This window comes from Rhinolophus sinicus, linkage group LG04, assembly GCF_036562045.2.
Source record: "Rhinolophus sinicus isolate RSC01 linkage group LG04, ASM3656204v1, whole genome shotgun sequence".
NCBI lineage: Eukaryota > Metazoa > Chordata > Mammalia > Chiroptera > Rhinolophidae > Rhinolophus > Rhinolophus sinicus.
Genome location: NC_133754.1, coordinates 178963440 through 178986242, shown reverse-complemented (window position 1 = coordinate 178986242; position 22803 = coordinate 178963440). Strand labels below are relative to the sequence as shown.

Sequence of the window (22803 nt, the reverse complement as noted above, 5' to 3'; positions counted from 1 at the left end):
CCATGCCGGAGCATAATAATGTTAGCAGTTCCTTTCAAGTGGGAAACTTGCTAGGATCATTTGGTGAGGGCTGTTTACCAAGACGAGTTTTTGTCTCTTGTTCAAAGCGGCCAGTGCTCCTGCAGCCAAGCAAAGGGGTCAGGTCCCCACCGAGTTGCCCTCAGGGTCCCCCACAAACGGGTGTCCCAACCCCCTCCCACCCTCCGCAGCGCACATGCCCAAATCCGTCTTGTGAAAGGTGTGGCGGCCAAACGGTATAGGTGGCCAGGCTGAACTGTGTCTGTTTTTTACACCCAGCATCGATGGGGTGGCTGTTCTCTATGTGGATGTTGGAAAGTTCTAGGGTCCTTTTTTCCTCCCCTTCCCTACCATGTGTGGGAGTTAGAGGGCTAGGTGGAGGTTGGGGGGATTTAGAGGGCTTTACGTGTGACGGTCGTGAGGTTACAGTTCCAGCCACGTGTGATGAATCGATCCTGTTACCCAAGCGGTCATCAGCACAGCTGAAAAGGCTGGAATGTTTCTGCTCACTGTCACTAGAAGAAAGGCGCAAACAGCAAAAAGAAAAAGCACTGTGGGTACCCCTTCTGAGTCAAACCTTGCGTAATTCAGTGAGAGTTTCAGTATGCATTAGCAACATGGCCTTGGGGCATAGACAATGCTAAGCTTGGACACCAAAGCTGTGGGGCTTCAGGCAAATACTGAGGCTCTCTGAGCCTCACTTCTCTCTCTCTAATAGACCCTCCTTCTCAGAGGGTTTTTGTAAGAGTGAACACAGATGACATCTGTAAAGCGCCTGGAATGCCAGCCCAGGGCCTTATTGCGCCATCATCCAAGGACTGGGGGCGGAGGGGGGTGTTAGGGGGCAGCAGAGGTCTGGCACACAGGAGTGGTTCTTCTTGACAGGTTTTTAAATCTTACTATCTCTAAGGAATGCCGGGGTTTCTGGGTAACCAACATTGTTCAGGACTGTCGTCCTTAGGTACGTCATCCCATTGAACCTGACAGTCACTCTATGAGGAGGGCACTGTCTCCACCCATTTTAGAGGTGAGAAAACTGATGCTCGGTAACTTAACTCAAACCCCTCAACTACAGATAGGGGTCATCAGACTCTAGAACCTGTGGTGCCTCCAGCATCCCAAGCTCCCTGAACCCTTCACCTCCATTTCCACGGAGTCCATCTTAGTAGAAAGTACTGGGGCAGAGCCTTCAGATGAGAAAAAAATAATCAGCAGCCGGCTGGGCTTCCTGTGCAATGTCTAGGGCAGTATTGGATCCTGGCAGAGAATTAACATTTATGCAGCACTTTTTATGTGCCTGACGTATGCTAGGCACTTGTGGAATTATTGTCTCATTTGTCCTTAGAAGAGCCCAGAGGCAGCAGATGCTGTTTCCCCAGTTTGCAGCTGAGACCCAAGAGACGATAAGAGGTCAGGCTGGCCTTTGAGCCCTGGCCTGCGTCTGCAGTGCCTGTCCTTGCTCCTCACCAGGCGGCCTCTTCTGCAACCAGTGGGCAGCACTCAGAGTTCCCTGTAGAGACCTGGGACCTGAGGCAGGCAGGGACTCTCTTAGAAAGCAGGATACGGGTCAGGGTTGCTCCCCTTGGAAAACTCAGGTACTGGAGACAGCTACAGTGGACTCTCTGTTGTCTCACCAGCATTAGGATTCGTGCAGATTGGGGGTGGGGAGGTAGCCACATCCACGGGCAACTGAGGACTTGGGAATGCAAACGTCATCCTGAGAAAAGCCTGCCGCTGCTCTGGTGCAGGAGGCGACTAGCGCAGCACTCGGGCTGCACGCCCCTTCGGTTATTTGGCACTGAAGAGGCAGGGTGCTAGCAGAACCAGTCTCGTAGGCTTGGAAATCAGAAAGGCCTGCCCTGGTTTGAATCACAGCTTGGCCACTTCCTGGCTATGTGACTGGGGCAAGATACTTACCTTCTCTGAGCCTCACTTTCATTGTCTGTAAAATGGGTTTAGCAAGACCTACCTGGTGAGGGTAATGAGGCCATACAAGTACAGTGCCTAGCACCATCCCTGGCATGAAGCATGAACGTATACCCACTTGTGCCAACCCAGACACCTTCTGCCAAATAGGATCACTATGGGAATCCTAGGTTTTGTGCTTTCAGGGTGTGTTCACTCCAAGTGCACTCGTGCAGACAGGTCCAGTGGGCACCACTGCACACTAGGGGTGAACCTGGGAGACACGGGGTATGGAACCCCTCAAGGCCTTCGAAGAGGACGGTCTGACGAGCTCCCATGTCAGGAGCCACTGGCCCCCAGCCGGGCTTTGCCTGGTCACCTAGCTGCAAACATTGTGGGCAGAAGTGCAGCTGTTGCCCCAGGGTGGCGGTAGCCTGCGGGGGTAGCCACTCAGCCTTTCGGAGGGAGCTTTGTAGCCTGGCACCTGTGGCTGGAGTTCAGATGTTACCAGAGGGTTTAGATTTTCTTTTTGAAGAGAAGGAAAAGGAAAGAGCAGAAGAAAGCCTTGCCAGTGTCTGGTGGACTGAGGGGAGTGGGTCGGGTGTGCGAGGGAGAGGAGGCTGTGGTTGGCTGCATGGGAAGTGCTTTATAAGCTCTGTATTTATTATTTCTTGCTCACCATTAAAATCAAATGTACTCGGTGCTTTTGTATTCAATACACATTTAACCCTGCCGACTTAGATTTCTCAGGTTTTAAATCCGGTGGGGAATTGGCTGGTTTCCCAACTTTACCCTCAAGTCCCCCTTGAACAGAGCTCAAAATCCCTGTTTAGCATTTTCTCCCCTGGCACTGCTGGGATCCTAACACTGGTGGGGCGGCCGCCGTGGTGTGTGCATGTGGTTTCTTCCCTCATCCCCAGCCCCCACCCTTCCTAAGCACCCCAGAAAGACGGATGTGATCGCTGAAATATGACGGGCCAGTTGTCGGCATCGTCTTGTGGTTCGGGTTTAATTAAACCATTTTGTCTCTCTGTGTCTGTCTGGTTGCGGCTCTAACTGTAGGTTTGGGGCCGTGTGTGTGTGTGTGTGTGTGTGTGTGTGTGTGTGTATCAGAGAGAGAGAGAGAGAGAGAGAGTTGTGCTTGTGTGTGCCTCTGTGAGTGTATCTGTGAAGCTTTGTGTGTGTTGGTGTCTCCAGGCCTCTGTGCACGTCTCTGGGTAGTTGTCTGCCTGTGAGGATCATTTTCTGGCTGGCTTTGTCCACACCAATCAGGTGTGTGTGACTCTGGGTGTGTCTGTAGCGCTGGGGGTGACTGACTGTCCCTGGTCTGTAGTGCCTTTCTCCCCCTCCCCCGCCTTCCCTGCCTCCCGCTCCCCTCCCCCGCCCCGCCCCTCGCCTGCTCTGTCTGTTTTATCATCCCTAATGAAGCAGTCTTCTCCATCGATCCTGCTGATTGCCAACCCATTCCTTTTGTTTGTTGGCGCTGAGCCATTCAGCGGCACTCTGACAGCTCAGCTCGTCTAATTAGCTCTGTTGTTCTTTTTCCCCATGTTTCACCACGTTGCAAGTTCAGTTGAAGTTGCCACAAACTTAATCCCCCCGTTTCAGCCACAAGTTCACATTCCTAACCCAGCCTTTATTGTAGCAAGGAGCAGCCATGTGCAAGGACAGGCTGGCCGGCCTTAATGTCTGCCCTTTCCTGAAACCCCTACCCCAGGACCTGGGGGCAGGACAGAGCTGCTCCATCGCCCCAACTGCACACCTGCCTTTGTGGTGACAAGTCTGGGGGAGCATCCCAACCAGGTGACCCTGCTTACCAGCTGCCTCTGGCTCTGGCCTGGGAAACCAATTCACAGTTAGAATGGGTGGGGGTGTATCCATTCGTATATCCAGCAAATGGTGACTGGATGTGTCTGCTTTGTGGCAGCCACTGTTCTAACAACAATGATAATAATAGCAACATTATTGTGCACTTCTCAGATTCCAAGCAGTAACATTCAGTGGTTTCTAAAAATCTTGCTGAGTGACCCCACTCGATTTCTAGGCACTGAGCAGGACGCTAGGCAAGAGTAAGACCATGACATTTGGCATCTTCCAATTCACAGACACCCCTCCCCTGGCCTCCTTTTGTTATTGACAAGCTCACAGAGAAGCAAGGTGAGCATTTATGGAGCCCCACTGTGTACCAGGCCCCGTGCTGGCACTTTTCCTGCGTCATCTCAGTGGATCTTCACAGTAGCCCCATAGAAGAGGACAGCAAGAGTGGTGGGGTGCATTTGGCACTTTTTATTTTTTTACCACCTCTCTGAGTTGCCAGACGAGGCTGAGATCAGACTGGCCACTCCACAGGAAAAACTTGGGTTAGATCAGACGTGCAGAGACCTGAGGGCTTGATCAGACTCTATAAAGACTTGTCTTTTGTGCAGCCAACTTCTGTAATCTCTGTTCCGAAGCCATTGTGCTGTGTCGCCCACAAATTGCTGGGGGAGTGATTCAGAGAAGAGGGTGGGCAGGAAATTGAGTGTGTGCCCTCCTTCCCTGTCCTGTCCGAGAACCTCAGCCATCGTGGCATTTCTTACTTGGTGCCTCACCTGCAGAGAGAAAGCAGGCCCCCTGCACTGGGTGCTCAGTCATTTTTATCAGCCGTGAAACTCACAGCTAGGCTTTCTTAGCTTAGCTCACTGGCATTGGAAATGGTCGGAGATGACAGTGCCCAATTTAAAGCCATGTAATATTGATTGGACAAAATGAGTATCCTTCTAGGGGCACCTTGAAATTCTCAGCCTAACTCTCATCACAGGCTCTGCTGGGGAAGAGGGTGTCTTTTTCAGTAGGCCCTCGTCTTGGCTTTCAGCGGCAGCAGACCAGGAGAAAAACCAAAAGGCCTATCTTGTCACTGCAGCCCGACTGTAGATCAGGAAGCTGTGTGCTTCACTGTCAAGTACACCCAGCCGTGCCCCTTGAGCTGTGTGCACGCGGTGAGCCACCTAGAGTATGTGGCATCCAGGCTGAGCCCTGCACAGGAGGGCTGCATGGGGATGCCCTGGGGGGCAGAAGATGACCTTTATGGCGCTCTCTAATGCCATTATTTACTTCCCACCCCCATTAAGAGAGGAAAATAAGCATCTTATAATTGAGTTGTAAAAATAACAAAATGAGCACGTGTTCCCTAAAAACAAAGGCTGAGTGAAACCTTTTTGTTCTAGCCCACGGGTTTCTGGGTTCTAGAAGAAGGTGAGTGGGGACTTAGCCTCATTGAGGGCCTCTTTGTTCCAGGTCCTGTGTAGACAGTATCTCATCGAACCTCCCCCTACCTCCCAGCTGTTCTGTGAGGAGGCAGGGGGAACTGCCCCCTCCCTGCAGGTGACAAAACCACGCTCTTCAGAAGAACCTTTCCGGTTTGAGTAGGCCACCAGATGCCAGCACGCGTCAGTTGCACGTGCAGTGGCAATGGTCTCATAATAAGCACAGCCTTTTAGCCTGTTCCGTGAAAACCCCTCCACATTGATTTTGGGGCCATTTACCTGAATTTTCAGAATGTTGCTGTTTGGCTTCTCCAACTCACTCCCTCTTGGGGGTTTTCCCTGCGCCCATTCTAGGTGCGCCCTCCCCGTCCACATGTCGTCAGGAGACCAAAGAGCAACGTACCCGTGGAAGGCCGGAGGACATCCGTCTCGAGCCCTGAGCAGTGAGTACCCATCGCTCCCTCCCCTCTGTCTGCAAGAGCCCCATGGGGCTGGCGCTTTGTGGCGCCCACGCTGTAGCCCTGGCCTTTGAAAGGCGTCCCTGGAGCCCAGAGCGCGCGTGTCAGAGTGGTCAGTCGGGAGCAGGCTTGATGTTCAGCGTCGGCTTCTGCTACCAGTGGTCACACCAGTGGGAGGCCCCAGAAGCCAAAGAGCTGGGCACCTGGGCTTGGCTTTGAATGAGGGTACTTAGGCTCAGAAGAAGGTACCGGGCCTTTGCTCAGGCTGAAGATGCAAGGTCAGCAGGAGACAGTTAGGAACCTGGCCAAGGAGGTGACCACTTAACAAGGGCCGCCACCTCCCTAAGGCCGGGGAGCTTGAGGTCTAGAGCTCAGATTTACACACAGGACTGGCCAACCCACTGCCCCACCTCCACTTGGCTCCCCTGTGCCATAGCATTGATATTACTACAGCCCTGCTTTTCTACCTCCCCATGGACCCAGAGGTCCTCGGGGCAGGCACCTGGCGTAGGACTCACCTTAAAGTCACTTGCTGAGTAGATGTTGGGTAGGTATTGGATAGATGGGGTACATGGTGAGGCAGGTATACAAGCAGTGGCCCCAGGCTAAGCTGCCTGGTTGGGGTGAGGCTTCAGGCTACACACCACCTGTGTGCGGAAGGGACCACTGCTTCCATCAGAGGGATGCAGGGCTCCCCCTTTGTCCCCAAGGCGCACAGCCCTCGGGCTCTGCCCAGACAGCTCAGCAGCTACACACTGGCTCCACTAATCCATCTTGGTCTAGGGTAGTTTGGGGAGCCAAAAACATTGCCCCAGGGGCCCTAAAGTGCCTTGGGTGAAGAGGGGGGTGCAGTCCTCATGTCTGCACCACTTTCAGAGAGTTCTCGGGGAAAGAAGAGAGACTGCAGGCCCCAGCCCAAAGGACCAAAGGGCAGAAAGGATTCTGCAGTGTCAAGTTGTGGCCTGAGCCAGGTGGCGATACACCTCAGCTCTTCCAGGATTCTTGGGTTTACAGTTCTTGTTGCTTGAGGCTGTTGTGCCGTAGAACCAGCCTACTCGGGCAGCCCTCAAGCCTTGTGCAGAAAGCTATGGGAGACAGAGTACGTGTGTGTGTGTCTGTCTTGGGAGATGCTTGGTTATGCACAGTTTGGAAGAGAGGACACCTGAAGTTGGGTATAGGTTCAACTTTTGCTGACAATAGGACTGTGGGGATATGGAGGACTAACTAGTCCCTGGCCGTGAGTGGCGTGGATTATGATTGCCCCCTTGTGGAGAAAATGGGGCATGGCTTCAGAGTTCCTGAGACCTTCAAGATTTCTCCTTGGGGGGATGAAATCAGTCACTTTTCTTTAAAGCCACCTCTTTAAAACCGGGCTTGCACTGGGATACAGGGTCATGGGCCGGTAGATACTGACATGTGAACCCGGAATACCCTTGCACGGCACAAAAGCACCCCAGACCAACAGCACCACTCACGTCCTACAGACCAGCAGTACCTGTTTCGTGGTTCCCAATTAGAGGCTGGGCTTCCTAATCTCACCTGCTCACCGTGCTGCTTCTCCAGCCCGGTGGTGGGGGTGCCTCTGGTGTGTGCCAAAGAGCCCGTGTCTGGTGATCCCATCCTCCTGGTTGTGACCAGGACTGTCGGTATCACTTTTTAGTTCTTTTTGCAACATGCTTTGTTTTAGATTTCTGTTCAGGAAATGTGGGGTTGAAATGACCCAGTGGGAGCAGAGGGCTGGTTTAGTGGCAAACTGGCAGCAATAGAAAAACAATGACAGGATCTCTGTGACCATACCTCACAGCGGCTCCAGCCCACCAGGAGATAAAGAGGTACATTTGGGGACATTGTTCCAAGAGTTTCTGTTTACATTTGTTTTAATGGGTGGGGTTGGAGGGGATGGGGGCTTTTCACCCATTACATCAGTGGCATTTCTAGTGCATCCTGGGTGTTTTCTTGCGTCTCTTCCCATGCTGCGCCCCCCCCACCCGTGTGCTCCTCCAGTTCCAAATGCCATGTCACAACAGCACTTGGATGTGTTTGTCTCAACTGTCATCGACTCCAGCTGGCAAGACCAAGTTCTTGAAACACAGGAAGCATCCAGCGGAAAATATTTTAATAAAACAGACTCCTCATAAAATATTGTTCTAGGGAGGAAAGAACCCAGCTCCACCAATCTGTCAGCATTGTGTTAGGAGACACGAGAAGACAAGCCGGCAGGCAGGAACCAGATCCTAATGGGCCATCGTTGCGGGTGGTTCCACGTTGGGCGCACGAATCAGTGCCTGGCCCTTTAATATGGCCTGGATTTTCTTGAATCACGGATCTCTGTCAGCACTGGGACCAGCAGACTGCGTCGGAAACGTAGAGGATTTGGGTAGCCGAAGGAGATACAGGATCTTTGAAGCTGAGGGAGGGATTCAGGCCTCCTGACTTCTTGCCCCGACTCTCACGTCCAAATCGCATGTTAAACAAGTAACTTCATGGACAGCAAGATGGAGCTGGTTAAGAACAAGACGGTCTCCACAGCCTCCAGCGGCAGGCAGCTCAGTGTCTGGAATCCGTCAAGGCCCAGAAGCATCGGCCGCCAGCTCTCTGGCCAGTCCATCCATTGCAGTCTGTCTCTCCCTTTCCAGATGATGGCCTTCTGTCCATTCGTGCACCCATTCATTCAGCAGATATCTTTGAAAACCTACTAAGTGCCAGCTTGTTTGAGTTTTGAAAAGGAGGCCTTTAAAGAAAATCCCCACGCTGACTCTTTTGTTGACTTACATTTTCCCAAAATGAAATTTTTTTCCTGTTAGATTTTCTTCCTGAATCAATGATAAGTGTCCTTACCCCTTAAAACCATCTGATGGCAATGGGAAGAACACTTCAGAAATATTTCTCGGGAAAGCATTCCCTCCGTTTTTCAGTTGACATTAGCTAATTGATATTCAGTGACTATTTCTCCTCAAGAACGACTAACTCCTCCATCAGTATTCAGAACAGGGCCGGTGGAATGCCCCCGCACTCCCAAGGGTAAGCGTTAGGGTCAGCCCGCATCAGGCAGCCTGGCTCAGGGTCAGAGGCCAGTCAGCAGCAAGTGCAGTCGAGCACCTCTCATGTTCTAGGCCCTCTTAGGCTGCTGTTCATTTCTCCTCCCACAGAATGGCAACTCAGGCTCAGAAAATGTATTTGCTCGGTATTCCAGGGTCATCCAGTTCGAAAGGGGCAGGACCAGGACTCCGTGTGCTGCTCGATTTCACTCTCTCAGTTGCACTCTGCTGGCCGTGGGGGTCCATTGTCAGTGTGGCTTTGCCTAGAGAGACAGCTCCACGTCCTAAGATGATTTGTCCCGCATGCCACCCTTTCTCTCTGGTTCCCTGGAGTTGGGGACCAGAGCTGTTCAGTCCTCTTCCTGCCAAAGAAGCAGTGTCCGCTGGTGCACGAGTGTTTCTACCTGAGGAAGGAAAGAAAAGCAACATTTACTGAATGTCCCTTAAGATTGTGAAGGATAGGTGATGGCTTTCCCACTTAACAGATGGAGAAACTGAGGTTCAGAGAGACACTTTCAGTAACTTGGCCAAGGTTTCAGGGCTAAAAAGTGATGGGACCAGTTGTCTGATGACAGAGGCCTCGTCGTTTCTTCTGTACCATCAGGCTTTTTGTTAGGAAGCTAATTAGGATTATATTCTGAGGGGCGAGGACCATGGGGGCCACGGTGAGCGCGATGAGGCTCACCTGGTTGTTTCAGCCACAGTGTGCATGGCTACCGGGCCCCGACTTATTTTTCTTTCGGCTTGTCAGGTATAGGATGATTTTCCATGGAACTTGATGCTTAGAAGGAGCCGATAACCATCTCTAAAAGACAGCACTGTGTTCAGTACCGCCCGCCCCTCAGGACCACACACACTGGCCAAAGGCAGGGAGTGAGCTGCTGGTCCCCAGGTGTGTCTCTCTGTCAGGCTGTCGTTCGTTCACTGCAGTGGGGGTCAGGAGCAGTCGCCCTCACAGAGTAAGGGAGGAGATAGTTACATGCAGGCTCCACTTTATTTAATCTTCTCCACAACCCAGAAGGGTCAGGCTGTCCTCTGCGTCTTACTGGCTACGGGGCTTGGGATCGGATGCACCAGTCCCAACCAGCTGCAGAGTCGGAATCCTTACAGCCGCACACCTCTGTTGCACCTCACGTAAGTGAGACACAGAACACCCTCCAGCCACACGCGTCTTGATTGGCTGCAGGCGGGTTCTTTGAAGTTTCATTGTACTAAGTAAGAAAGGCCCAGATTCAGCCACCAGAGGCCCACAGGTATTGCCATGCTCACCCCTCTGGTCAGATCCACACAAAATGTGCTCTTTTCAAATAATTTTGTTTGTTTGTAAAAATAACCCGATAGCCTTATAAACATTCTGGGAAGAGACAAGTTCATTCCGAATCCCATACTTACCGTGTTTCCCCGAAAATAAGACCAGGTTTTATATTAAGTTTTGCTCCAAAAGACACATTAGGGCTTATGTTCAGGGGACGTCTTCCTGAAAAATCATGGTAGGGCTTATTTTTTGGTTAGGTCTTATTTTCAGGGAAACACGGTATTAGCATTTCTGCAGATTCCCCTCCAGTCTTTCTACCACATCTGTCTGCAAAGCCGCAGCTTCCTTGCAGTATCTCATCCTATGGACTGGCCACAAATCCTTGGAACCCCCGTTTTGGGGGACTGTGGAAGGTTGCACTGGGGGTATGTGCACGGCCTACCTCCTCACGCCCGTCACATCGGGTCTGTCGATTGTCCAGGTTTTCGCTAATACGAAAAATGCCAGAGTAAATGTTCTTGTCCTCCAAACATTTCTTACTTTACATCCTAATAAGAAATGGAATGATTAACAGCTGCCATTAACTGAGAACCGCGTGCTAAGCACTCTACACACACCGTTTCCTTCAATCCTCATGAGAAATCTGGGATGGGGAGGTAGGTATCATAAGCTCTATTTTATAGAAGCTGAGACCCTGAGACGTTGTTACCGCCCTTGCTCACACAGCTAGTTAGTGGCAGAGCTGAGCTTCAAATGTGTCTCTTTAACGCCAGAGCCTGTACCCTAAACCAGTAATAGAGGCAGATTCCTGCTCCATGTTGTTAAATAACTTTCTAAAAGAATTGTACTATTTTACACTCCTACCCCAACTGTGGGCTCCCTGGGAATCTGCATCTGGGGGGCCCAGAGGAATGTGTGGCTGGCGTGAGAAATCCTTCTGGCCAAGGAGAAATTCTGCAGGGTGCACTGGCTGGGCAAACAGTCTGTACACCAAACGGCCGGCCCATGCTGCTTAGGAATTGGAGAGTCTGATCATCTGATTGCACTGCATGACCCCAGCACCCAAAGCCTCAGAAAATTAAAATAAGATCAGAAGAAGCTGCCAGAAGGATTTAGAGAGAGCTCTGCCCAAAGACCCGGTCTTTTGCAGTTGTATCTCTTCAGGCCCATTGCACACATGCTCCGGAAAAAAACTGATATTTTGTGCTGCTCCACCCCCGGCCTCCTCAAGCGGTGGCTACAGTGAGGGGAGAGCCGCTTTCCCTCCTGTACAAACCCAGAGCTGCCCCTGGGGTGTGGTCAGTCAGCTCTGCTGGGATGGTGGCCTGGTGCATGGCAGGGCTTTGGCACCTGACAGGCCTGGGGCAGACCCTGGGTAAGTCTCTTTGCCCTCGTTTTTAAAACACAATGCCTATTAACATTCCAAGGAACACGACTTGAGAACCTGCCTGCAGGAGCCTCACTAGCGTCCTAAGGTAGCCAGTCTCCCCTTCTGCCATCTCCTGCAGCAACTGCTGCGGCCTCAACGATCAGAGGTTCCCCCATCCCACGCCCGAAATTCCCTGGGTTTCCCCTGATGTAGCACTGACCTACCATGTTGTAGTTTTCACATCACATGAAGGTGTGCGCACACACAACACACACGCCAAGAGTCTGTGAGCTCCAGGTCAGAGCCAGGTGTACTTAACTCCCGGACCGGAGCCCAGCCCAGACCTCTGTTCAGGGATGTTTACAAAGGACTGAACAACAGAAGCACTGACGGCAGATTGAAGCTTACAGCCCAATCCCCTGGAGATGGGGGAGGGGTGTCAGTTAACAGCCTCAGATGTGTAAAGAGCACCTACTATGTGCCAGGTGTGATTAGGATGTGAACATGAAGCTACCAGCATCCCACCCCCTGCCCTGGCCCTCTAGTTGCCAGAAACTGCGATCGGCCCCAGGAAAAAGTCTCCAAGATGCCAGCTGGGCCCTGGACCCCAGGGGGTAAGGGCAGCTGTCTGCGTACTACCCCCTGGCAGGCTGCCAGGACCCACTCCCTGAGCGGCTAAGAGTCCAAACACCCGAGCAGAAGGCCACAGACCCAATTAGCAAGGCGAGAGGCTCCAGACCTGACTCGGGCTCCTCCCCTCTCCAACAGTGGGTTCTGGGCCCTGGGGACGAAGCCAAGCCAGAAGCCAGACATGGAGCTGAGCCCGGACTGGAAAAGCAGGAACTGCCAGGGAGCCCCCAGGGGTGTGCAGCAGCCCAGGAAAACAGGCCCTCTGTCTCCAACCACTTCTGCCGGCCACTCGGAGGGAAGGACTTTTCCCAGGGTCTGTCACAATCGGGGCAGTTACTTCCAACTGGACAAGCAAGCCTTCAGGATGCCCTAGGAAGGGTGTCTGTCCTCAAGACATAACTGATTTCAGTCACCTCTAAAAGGCTGTGCCATTGTGACCGAGCCCCCTCCCTATTACAGCTGGCATGTCGCCATTTCTCACGTGCCTGTTTCCGGCCCAGAACTTGCCCCTATGTCGTCTTGGTGAACCTCCCCCACACCCCACAGTCTTCCAAGTGAAGGCATTGTCAGCCTGCTCCACCATGAGGGAACCAAGGCTGCAGCAGCCAGTGGAACGACCCTGGGTCTGCTGGGTCCCACGTCCTCGCCCACTGCTTTCTCGCCAGACGCACCCCCCACCACCACCACTTCTGCCACAGAAATGATGCGGGGTCTCATAGCCAGCAGAGGCCACTTAGGGATGAAGGACAGCTCTTCTTCACAGTGTCTCTTCCTCATAGGGAAAGTGCCCCCAAGGTGTCCCCACCCCATCTTGAAGACTGGGAAAGTGGAGCAAAGCCCCCATCCTGTGCTTGAGCCTCTCCGCCTATGGGGGTGTCCACCTGGTGGCCTGGGAAGGACTTCTCAGGGCACCTGGTGGCCTGGATGTAGGCGTGTGAATTGACACGAGTGATTTTTGTTCAAAGAAGGAATAAATGAATGAACATACAGGTTGATAAGTAGTTGAATGGATGGATGGATGAAGGTTGGAAGGGCAAAGAGCACCGTCAACCCAAGAGAGGAGATCAGAGCCAAGCCAAGGAAGGCCTCCCCGGTGCCTGCCCAGCCCCTGAGCTTGCACATGGCTGTCAGCCCTCATGCAGGTTCAAGGGCATCCACCACCTGCTGCACAGCCCCAAGCCCCCTGTGCGCACTCCTCCCGTTGTGCAGCCTCTCCCATACTCACGATTAAAAGCCCAGCTCCCATGTCACCTCCCAGGTGAGCCAGGTACACCCCCACCGCTGCCCTCTGGCAGAACAAGTCCCCAGCGGGATGGGAAGGACCTGGTTTCACACTTGGATCAGTTCTCCTGACAGGAAGACACCTTCTCATTGTGATCGCAACTCATGACAGCAGTGATTCCCTCGCTGCTGTTTTTAAGTAGATAATCACATAGGACTAAGTGTGAAGACCCTCCATCCAGCATACCGTGTTTCCCCGAAAATAAGACCTAGCTGGACAGTCAACTCTAATGTGTCTTTTGGAGCAAAAATTAATGTAAGACCCGTTATAATATAATAATATAATAAATATAATACCAGGTCTTATATTAACTTTTGCTCCAAAACACATTAGAGCTGATTGTCCGGCTAGGTCTTATTTTTGGGGAAACAGTATGTGTCTCCAGTTCTTCCTCCCTGAGAACACCCCCAGCCCTTGGCCTGGGTCACATAGGAAGAGCTCAGTGCAGTTCCAGAGCTGGTTCTGCAGCTCCAGCACTGAGCTTGTTTCCCCCAGAGCCCCTCCTGACTTGCTTCAGAGCCTTTTTCTATTTTCTAACCTGTGCGCATGCTGAGGTGTGGTCTGCAGTGTTGGCCCTGTGTCCTGGTGATGGAGGGGAAAGCATGGGACTCACTCAGATGATTCTGATGTGCTAGGGTATGCCCAGCTGGGGACCAGTAACCCTAACTGGGAAGGTGTTTGAAGTCAGGGAAGACCTGCACAGGACCCAAAAGCCCAGAATGTATGTGTTAGCAGGGGAATGTGGCATATGGATAGCAGTTGAGTGTTCGCTATGCAGTAGGTGTTATGCAAAGCCCTTTACAAATATTTTCATTCAACTTTTCTGATAAGATCATCAGGAAGGCTGTAGAATTCCCATTTTACAGATAAGAAATTGAGGTTCCGAGATGTAAAATGACTTTCCCAAGGTCATCTGGCTAGGAAGTGGGGATGGTAGAGGGCTGGCTGGACAGACGCCTCCTGGGGACTGTCCCTGCTCATCAGCCTACAGGAGCTACGTAATCCAGACGCCAGAGCGGCCAACACATTTACAAAGTAAAGATCTTTTGTGCTAGAGTGAAATGATCCTTTAAAAAATGGTCACCAGCTCCCCTCGTTACCTCCGGAGACCAAGTCCTTGCTGATTTTTTTCCCTTCTTTATCTCAAGTACATTTAAATGTCAATTAAATTTGAAATATCTACATTTGTCAGCATTTCATTTTGGGCCAGCGTGACGTGCTGCTGATTTGTCCACGCGATGTGACACATGAAGAAAACTCTCGAGATGCAGATCTTCCTCATTAAAAAATAAGCCCATGCGATCCCGGCACGGCAGAGAGCCACAGAGCACGTCCTCGCTTCCTGACGCTGTGTCTCTGACATGGTATTTAAAAAGGAACAGCCGCGCCTGTCACCACTGTCACACGCGCGCGCTAACCGGCGACACGTTAAACCAAACATTAGAAAGGGTTCGGGAAGTCATCTGCATGGGAACTCCGTGCCGAGAAGAGGTGGGCAGAGGCGGGAGCAGCCATGGGAGATGATGGGGTCTGAACGGTGATGGACAGCGGGCCTTTCTTTCTCGCCAAGACGCCAGCAGCCCTCGCTGAGTAGCCAAGTTCACCATGACCTGCCTTCTCACAGACAGCTCTTTGTGGATAATAAAATCCAGGCAAGTGGTGGGTGGCAGACTGCAGGGTAGTAGCTGAATTGGGTTAATGAGGGAAGAGGTACACTTTTTTTTTTTATTTCACATTCTGCCTTAAGCTAATAAAAAATTTAAACCTGGACGTTTTCGACGGTTCATCCTTTATCTCTGACAAATATCTGACTGTATGTTTCATGGGAGAACATGAGCAGTTGAATTTAAATAAGTTTATTTTGAAATCTCACCTTTTGTTATAAGTGGGAGGGGAAGCGCCCTATGCCTCGTTTCATTGTTTCGGATCCCCAGAACTGAAGAGGCAGGATTCCAACGTGATTTAGTGTCAGGAAATGCAGATTCCCAGCTCTACCTTGAGCTGCTGTGTGACACTGGGCAAGTGACTCCCCTTCTCTGAACCTTGGCTTCTTTATCTGAAAAATGAGGATGTGATAAGGAATTAATGAGGAACTGTACAGACAGCATTGAGCCCAACCCTTGTGAGTCCTGCCAGTGTCATCGTCGTCACCTGTGTGGCCCAAAGCCTGGACCTGAAGGAACTCTGACCAAACCACGCGGCCAAGTTCTCATCTGGTTGCTCTGTCACTCTTGAGAAACAGACATTGTGTTCAGGAGACATCCAGGGCCTCTTGTTGGAGCCACTGCCCGCGCAGCCTGGCCTGGCCAGGAGAGCCAGCGACAGAGCTGGAAATCGCAGCTCCCCCTCTTCCCGCTCCCTAGCTCCGCCCCTCTGTGATCACAGTGTGGGGAGCCACTGCATTTTGACAGTGACATGAGCTGCCAAAGCCAAGGTCCAGTCCAGCACAAAGGCTCTTTGCTCTTGTGTGAATCCAGACATCCCTGGCAGGTGGAATGCCAAGCTGTGATGTCTGCTTTCTTGTCAAAGCCAGGGAGGAGGCCGTGCTTGCATGGGTGTTGGAAAGGCATCCGAGATAGATTGGAGGGCCACCCAAGAGCCCCAAGCAGAGGTGTGTCCCCACGTATACATCTGCCTCCAGCCCGGCTGACAGGAAAGTGGGGGCCCTGAGCTGGAACCCCTGCTCGCCACTTCCCGGCCAGGTCACTTGTCACATTTCTCTCCTTCGCCCGTGACGCCTAATGCTCAGCTAACACGGTGTGCTCACAACAAACACTCAGGAAGTGCCTCTTGGTTGGGTGCATGGCTGGACAGATGGACTAATGACAATCTCATCCTCTGTAAAATCAGTACAGAGATACCTTCCTGCTCGGCTGTTGGCATCATTGCTTACGTGTGGGTATTATTGTAAACACTTTCCGGAGACTCGCACCTGCCCCTGTGCCTGACCCACCCCTCCGATGTGGTCCCACCCTCTGGATCTCAGTGTCTCAGGACAGATGAGGAACTCAGCGGAGACCAGTTACAAGCTGATGGGAGAGACACATACTGTGTTGGGACTCCAGGAAGATGGGGGAGTTGAGTGGGTACCTTGTCTCCACAGACACTGCCTTCCATTCATTCGATCGACAGACTTCCATTGCATCAATACTGTGCCCCAGGTGGGGACAATGAGAAGAATGAGCCAGGCGCCTGCCCTTGAGGAGCCCACCTCAGAAGTAGAATTACAAGAGATCAAGTAGTCTCAATGACGTGCTAAAACATGCAGCCAAGGAGACACTAACCATCCAGGGAGCAGATGCCAGTTGGGAACTCCAGGAAGGCTTTCTAGACGTGCCATTCATCTGGGTCTTCAAGACTGAAGGGCAGTCAGCGCACCAGGCGGAGACAGCAGGCAGGGGGCGGGGGCGGGGCAGGAGGCGGCGCACACAGGTGGCCAGGGCCAGGTGTGCCGCTCGGTGTCTGCCCTGCTTGGAGCTCGGACTTGGCACTGCTGCTCTGCAGCCCTCACCACTGCCCACCTAGGAAGTCATTCTGCAAACGTCTGAAAGTTATTATTCCTAACACTTTACTCAGCGGGTTTACTCACCACACAACAGTTGCCGCTAAATCTCGCTTCAGAGCAGCAGATCTGCAGGTGTTAAGCAGGAGAGTGACAAGGTCGGGTTTGACTCGGAATGGGGGTCCAGGCACTGTGTGGAGAGTGGCCCTTCTGCCTTGTTTTGTGTCCTGGTGACAGTGGAGGAGCCAGGCAGCCTTGTCCCGAGGGTGGCCAGTGCACATTTTGGCAAATGAAATCTTCCTGCCCTCCCAAGTCCAGAGGAAAATGTGCCCCCCTGGGCTGACGCACTCTGGTCCAGCAAGGTGGCCTGGGAGAGGAGAGGAGCCCCGGGGCCCACCCACCACCTACCTCCCTGTGTGCAACCCTGGGCAAGTGGGGTCCCCTCTCTGCGCCTCAACCCCCACTGCAGTACAGGGCAAAGCTCTGCCTGGCTAACTTCCGGGGAGGATGCAAGGAAATGCAGGGGTTCATGTGTGAGGCTGCTGAGAGCTCCACCGCCCGGCAGCCAGCCCTGGTTCTACTTTTGAAAGAACAGCGTATTCTTGGGTAACAATTGGTTTAGCCCCCATGATGGCAGATCGTAACAGAGGCCAGTAACAATCCACTGCCCCAGTCCCCAGGCGGGCAACAGGTATGCCCCCGGCCATGGTTCCCAGGTACTTTGTTTGGACATGTTGCTTTTTCCTAAAACTAAACCTGGAAGGAATGGCATCATATAAAGCAAAGAAAGGAAACTGCTCTGGCCGGGGGTGTGGGGAGAGGAGATAGCACCCCTCAGGCTCTTCAGTGTCTCCTACCCACCCTCTCCCCAAACTTCACCCTCGTCTCCAGGGATCCTCGCCACGTGTGTCTACGTTTGTTGTCGGAGGCGGAGGTGTGGGCTGCCCGCTTGCAGCCATGCGCTTCAACAGAAGCCACGGGGCTGGGATTTGAACTGAGGTCCACCGGACCCAGCTCCCCTCTCTAAGCACAGGCCTCTCATGGACCCTGGTCAGTGTATAATTCATAGCAGCCGGCGTGCGGGGGTTCCTCTGGGCCGTGTGCGTGTTTGTGTTTATAGAGGCAGAGCTCACAGGTGGCTGACAAGGGAGATGCATTTTTTATAACAATGAATATTTAATTTCCGCATCACAGATGAAAAAGACTCTCTGAAGAGGCATCTGAGGGAGACACCAGAGAGTGGCCACTAATCAGAAAAGGGCCTTCTCATGAGTGCACTTCCACAGGCTCACTTTCTTCCCTAACTTTATTTTTTGTTTTTTCCTGATTATTGGAGTAGATACGCACATTGTAGAAAACATAGAAGACACAGAAAAATAAAGAGGGGTGGGGGGAGTCACCCATACTCCCACTAGCTGTTGTTGATATTTAGGCACATAGTTTTGTAGTCTTCTATGTATTTTTCTGTAAGTAGATGAGAGAGACTGTGGTATAATTGCAATTCTGCATCCTGAGTTTTAGGTTTTCCTGTGTAAACATTGAAGCTAATGGGAGGATAATATCCAGCCATCTGTACCATAATTCGCTTTACCAGCTCCCTGTTGCTGGAAGTTTAGGTTGTTTCATGTTTTAATATTATAAACATAGCAGTGAGGAAGACCTTTGTGCATAATCCCTCGCTATACTTAGGGTTAGCTAAATGGAAGTGGGACTACCAGGTCACAAATGACTGTGTTTCAGGCTCTTGACACCCGTGGCAAACTCAGTTTCTTTTCCATTTGGGACCAGCTTACTCACTGTGGGGCCCGTTGGGCCTTCCATGCCACCTGGCCTTCTCCGGGACGCCTCCACCCACGGCGGGCAGAGGGAGGCCAGGGCCCGCCATGAGCCCAAAGGTCTCCTCCCCACCCCACCACGTGGAGTTCTGAGGGCGCCTCCTAACTGTTCTCTTCTCTCTTGTGTTCCTCTGCCTCAGCCTGGTAAAGCCCTTGCGACACTATGCGGTCTTCCTCTCCGAAGACTCCTCTGACGATGAATGCCAGCGGGAAGAGGGCCCGAGCTCTGGCTTCACTGAAAGTTTTTTCTTCTCCACTCCCTTTGAATGGTCTCTCCTTCCTCCTTCCATTTCCCTGAGCTGGGCTTGGTGACTCCCCGGGGCCTCTTGGGGGGAGAGGGTGGCCAGTGCTGCTGGCCCTTGCATGGGGGGAGGGGGCGGTGTCTAGAGCTGCTGCGTTCCAGTGCCCCAGCGCCACCTTGCAGGGAGAACAGCACCTCTGTGAGCCTCTTCTCAGGCGTTCATTCTGCTGGCCTCACAGAGGCTGTGACGGTAGTGAGGTGACAAGAGCGACAGGGCTCTAAAGTTGTGAGACAGGAGCCCTTGTCCCTTTCCTTAAACAGGGAAAATGCACTTGATTGTTGCTGGAATTGGTGGCTACAATTAGCCTGGTCGGCGACGCCCGAGTTCTTTATCCCAGCACATCTTGGGAAGCCATGGGGACGGAGTGTAAGGTTTTAAGTTTTAAAAGAGAAAAACTTGCTGCTGTGGGATGTGTGTAGTAATCCTGGCATAGCCTAGTGTTTTATTGATCTGCCTGACTTTAGAACAATTTTTATCATTATTATTTTTAGCCTAAGCCTCATGCTAATTATAAACTGAAATAAAAATGAAGGCTCACCACAATCCAGCCACTCCCCCAAAATTAAGCTTTTCTAGTTCCCTTTTTTTGCTAGTTCTTGCCCCTCCACTCACATGTTTTGAGAGTTGGGAGTGAGCAAAGGGACAGCGTTTGTCTGTGTTTACTTGTTAACAAGGTTGTCATGGTTTTAATGGGAGCATTTGAGGGAAGGGAACTGCCTTTTCAAGGGGCCCACAGCAAACCTCTGGGGAGTGAACTGCTACAGCCTGTACAGCAGAGGGGATTCTTCCCCTCCATCTCCCTGCCCCCAGGCCCCTCCTCCGGGCCGTGGGTTCCTTGGGGCACCTAATAAACCCCCACAGCTCCACTCCCGCTGCTGCCCCCTCGGGGTAGGAGGTTCTGGCCCTTTCTGCCACCAGCTGACCTGTCACCATGAGCAAGTCGATCCACTCCTGGTGTCCTCATTTAGCAGGTGGTGGCCTAAGTCAGTATGGCCCAAGCTTCACATGCCACCTTTTATATATGTTGAATCTTTTCTTTTGAAACTTTTAAAAATTAGCCTTGTCCTAAGCAATAATATCTATGATATCATAGCCTTAATGTGCCACTTATTATTTCTTCTATTAAAATAAGGATAGAGTCATTGGAATAGAAATGTTTATATATCAACTTAACACCCCTTTGCAGGTAAGGTACTCTGGGTGACGTCCAAGGACTCCCCCCAGCACAGAATCCAGCAGGTCACATCCTGTTTTAATTAATTGCTACCTTAAGTATTTGAATAATACAGTGCTCACTCCTATAGCCATGACCTATGAAAAGTACAGGCTTTTGTGTGCGTGTGTGTTTACAAAAGAACTGGCCCATCTTAAATCAAAACAAAATGGCTTTTGAATGAATACTAGTTCCTTAAATGTAAGAAGCACATCTGAGTTTCTTCTATCTCCTTCATTGTGTTCGAATTTGATTAAAGGGGCTTCAGTCCCTTGTACAGATGGTTTAGTCAGCGAGTGAGGGCCTGTTGAAGTCTCTCCTACTTGGCTTCCATTTCCCCTCTTGCCAGGTGCTGTGTGACATAGGGTAAGTTACTTAGCCTCTCTGAGCTTCAGTTTCCTCATCTATAAAGTAGGGGTGTGTGTCTGCTTCATGGGTAGCTTGTGTTGCTTCAGCGAGATACCTCAGGTTAATGAAGTCCTTGCCAAGAGTCCTCTGTTCACTGAGCCCTCTCCCTCTGCTGTCAGTCTCCTGCCCGCAGTTTCTTCATCTATAAAGTAGGAGTGTCTGACCAGCAGGTGGCAGCCTTCCCCTACTTCACCAGAGCCACAGGCAGTTTCTGCCTGACCCAGGGGCCTCAGCCAGCCCCAGCCTCTTGGTTAGAGGAGGTGGGAAGCTGCTCTGGCCCAGGCTCCACTAGAGGTCAGGGTTTATCCAGCAGCATTCTCCAAGTACGCAGTGGTGCCCTGGGGCTCAGGCTTGTCAGAAAAGAACGCTTTGTCACCTGCACAGCATCTCGGAGTCTCGGCTGCAAGGATTTGGTGCATGAATATACAGAATGCTGTTAGCCTTTGCATGCCCGCTGTGCACCAAGCACGGAGTCTGCTCATTTAATGCCCGCTATCCCCTGCAAGGGGTGTGGCTGGGGCTCAGAGAGGTTAAATGACTTGCCCAAGATCCCACAGCAGGAGATGGCATGACCAGAGCTAGAACCAAAGTCAGCATAGGATGAGGCCCAGATGGTTCCCTCTGTGGATTCTGGGGTGTGCTAGGGAGTTTCCCCAGCTCAGTTCCCATGAGCTGTTCCCAGAACGTGACTGCCATGGGGGGTCAGACTACAGAGGGTGGACTTAGGAACCTGCCTGTTCCCTGTCCTGTCCTGTCCCGTTCCTCGTGCCTTCTTTGAATGACTTGTGAACCCACTAGCCAGTTATCTGATGGGTCCTGTGGTTGGGAGGAACTAAGTGCCCCCAGTGCAAGTTAGAGCCAAAGTGACTTGCCCGAGGTCCTACCAGTGAGCAGCAGAACCCAGATTCAGCCCCAGGTCTGTCAGAGTGCTGCTGCAGACTCCTGCGCTCAGGGACCCCAGGACACTCCTGACCCCAAGGCTCCTGGGTATGTTCCTCAAGGCCTGCAAGTTCTCAGGGGTGGGGGCTGCCTGCTCGTCTCTCGGAGGCTCTGGGTGGGAGAATCCAGCCTGCTTTGCCTCCTCCCAGGCCACAGCCATATCGGACACTCAAGGAGTCTGACAGTGCAGATGGCGATGAAACGAAGAGCCCAGAGCAGCGAGCGCGGGAGCCCGGGGGCCCTGCCGCAGCTCCCCCTGACTGGGTTGCCAGCATCAATCTCCTGGAAGATGTCTTCAGCAGTCTGGACATGGCAGGCCCACTGCAGCCACTGGGCCAGGCCAAGAGCTTGGAGGACCTTCGGACCCCAAAAGATCTGAGGGAACAGCCAGGGACCTTTGACTATCAGGTATGGTGTGGCCAGGGGTGGGCACCTCTTCGGGTGGGGATTTCCACACGGGGCAGGACCACCATGTGACAGTGAAAGAGACCAAGGAAGAAACAGCGACTTTTCCAAGGTCCTCAGCCAATGCTCAGGTCAGTCTGACTGCAAACCCTGCCAGGCAGGCCAGTGGCCAGACCTCCCTCTCAGTGGTCACTGGAGAAGGTGCTAGACCTGCTGGAAATCTGCCCCCACTTCCATTCGTGCATCAGAGAGAGGTGGACTGGTGTTCCGCCACTTTCCCAGGACTCCCAGCCCGACCCCCAGGCAGGGCTTTGACCCCTGGCGGATCTGGGGTTGCTCCCACCCCACCAAAGAAGTGTCCGTGGAGGGACTCTGAGTGAAAATTCCTGGGTTCTGGATTCCATGACCTTGCACTGTGACTTCCAGTCTATCACCTGCCCTCTGTCTGTTTCTTCACTTGCAAGTGGGGGCTGAGACTGGAAGCACTGGGTCACACTGTGAAACTCACAAAGCTGCCATATGACTCCGTGTACCCCTCAGGCCAAGAGAGGGGGCGTGGGGCCCAGGTCACAGTGCTTGGGAGTGGCGGAGCGGGGACTTGGGACCGTCCTGTTTCCTCCCCAGCCAGTGTGCCTCCGTCCAGGCCATGAGCCTCCCTCGCCCGCTTGGGCTCACTCAGAGGTGATTGAAAGTGCCCACATGCTTTGAAAAATAAAAAGGGCCCGGCCAATAGATGGTCAGTAAACAGTCCTTTTCCTAAAACTACTCGGCAACACTGGTATGAAAGGACAGGGGCTTTCTCCGGAGTCCCTGTGCCACACAGTGAGGACAACCTGGGCTTAGAGTCCAGACAGACCTGGGCAGAGCCACCCGCTGCTCTGAGTGCCCGGGGGCTGATCAGCCACACGCCTGGCACCAAAATCCTGGTACCTGCCCAGCTCCCAGGTGGGGCTTGGGAGTGGGTATGTGCCGCCTCCCAGGAGAGCCTGTGGTCACTGC

At 52.5% G+C, this 22803-nt stretch overlaps 1 protein-coding gene across 18 annotated transcripts in view; it reads left to right on the top strand.

Annotated features, from left to right (window-relative positions):
• Positions 1-22803, top strand: part of DENND1A (DENN domain containing 1A) — a 467166-nt gene that overhangs the window by 441352 nt on the left and 3011 nt on the right. For 16 of the 18 annotated variants that reach the window (XM_074330989.1, XM_074330982.1, XM_074330983.1 and 13 more), the window contains 3 exons: positions 5523-5611; positions 18678-18806; positions 21549-21807. In XM_074330989.1, the coding sequence (XP_074187090.1) occupies positions 5523-5611; positions 18678-18806; positions 21549-21807 (477 nt within the window). The remainder of the gene's footprint in view (positions 1-5522; positions 5612-18677; positions 18807-21548; positions 21808-22803) is intronic. The other 2 variants (XM_019728525.2, XM_019728521.2) reach the window with 1 other exon arrangement.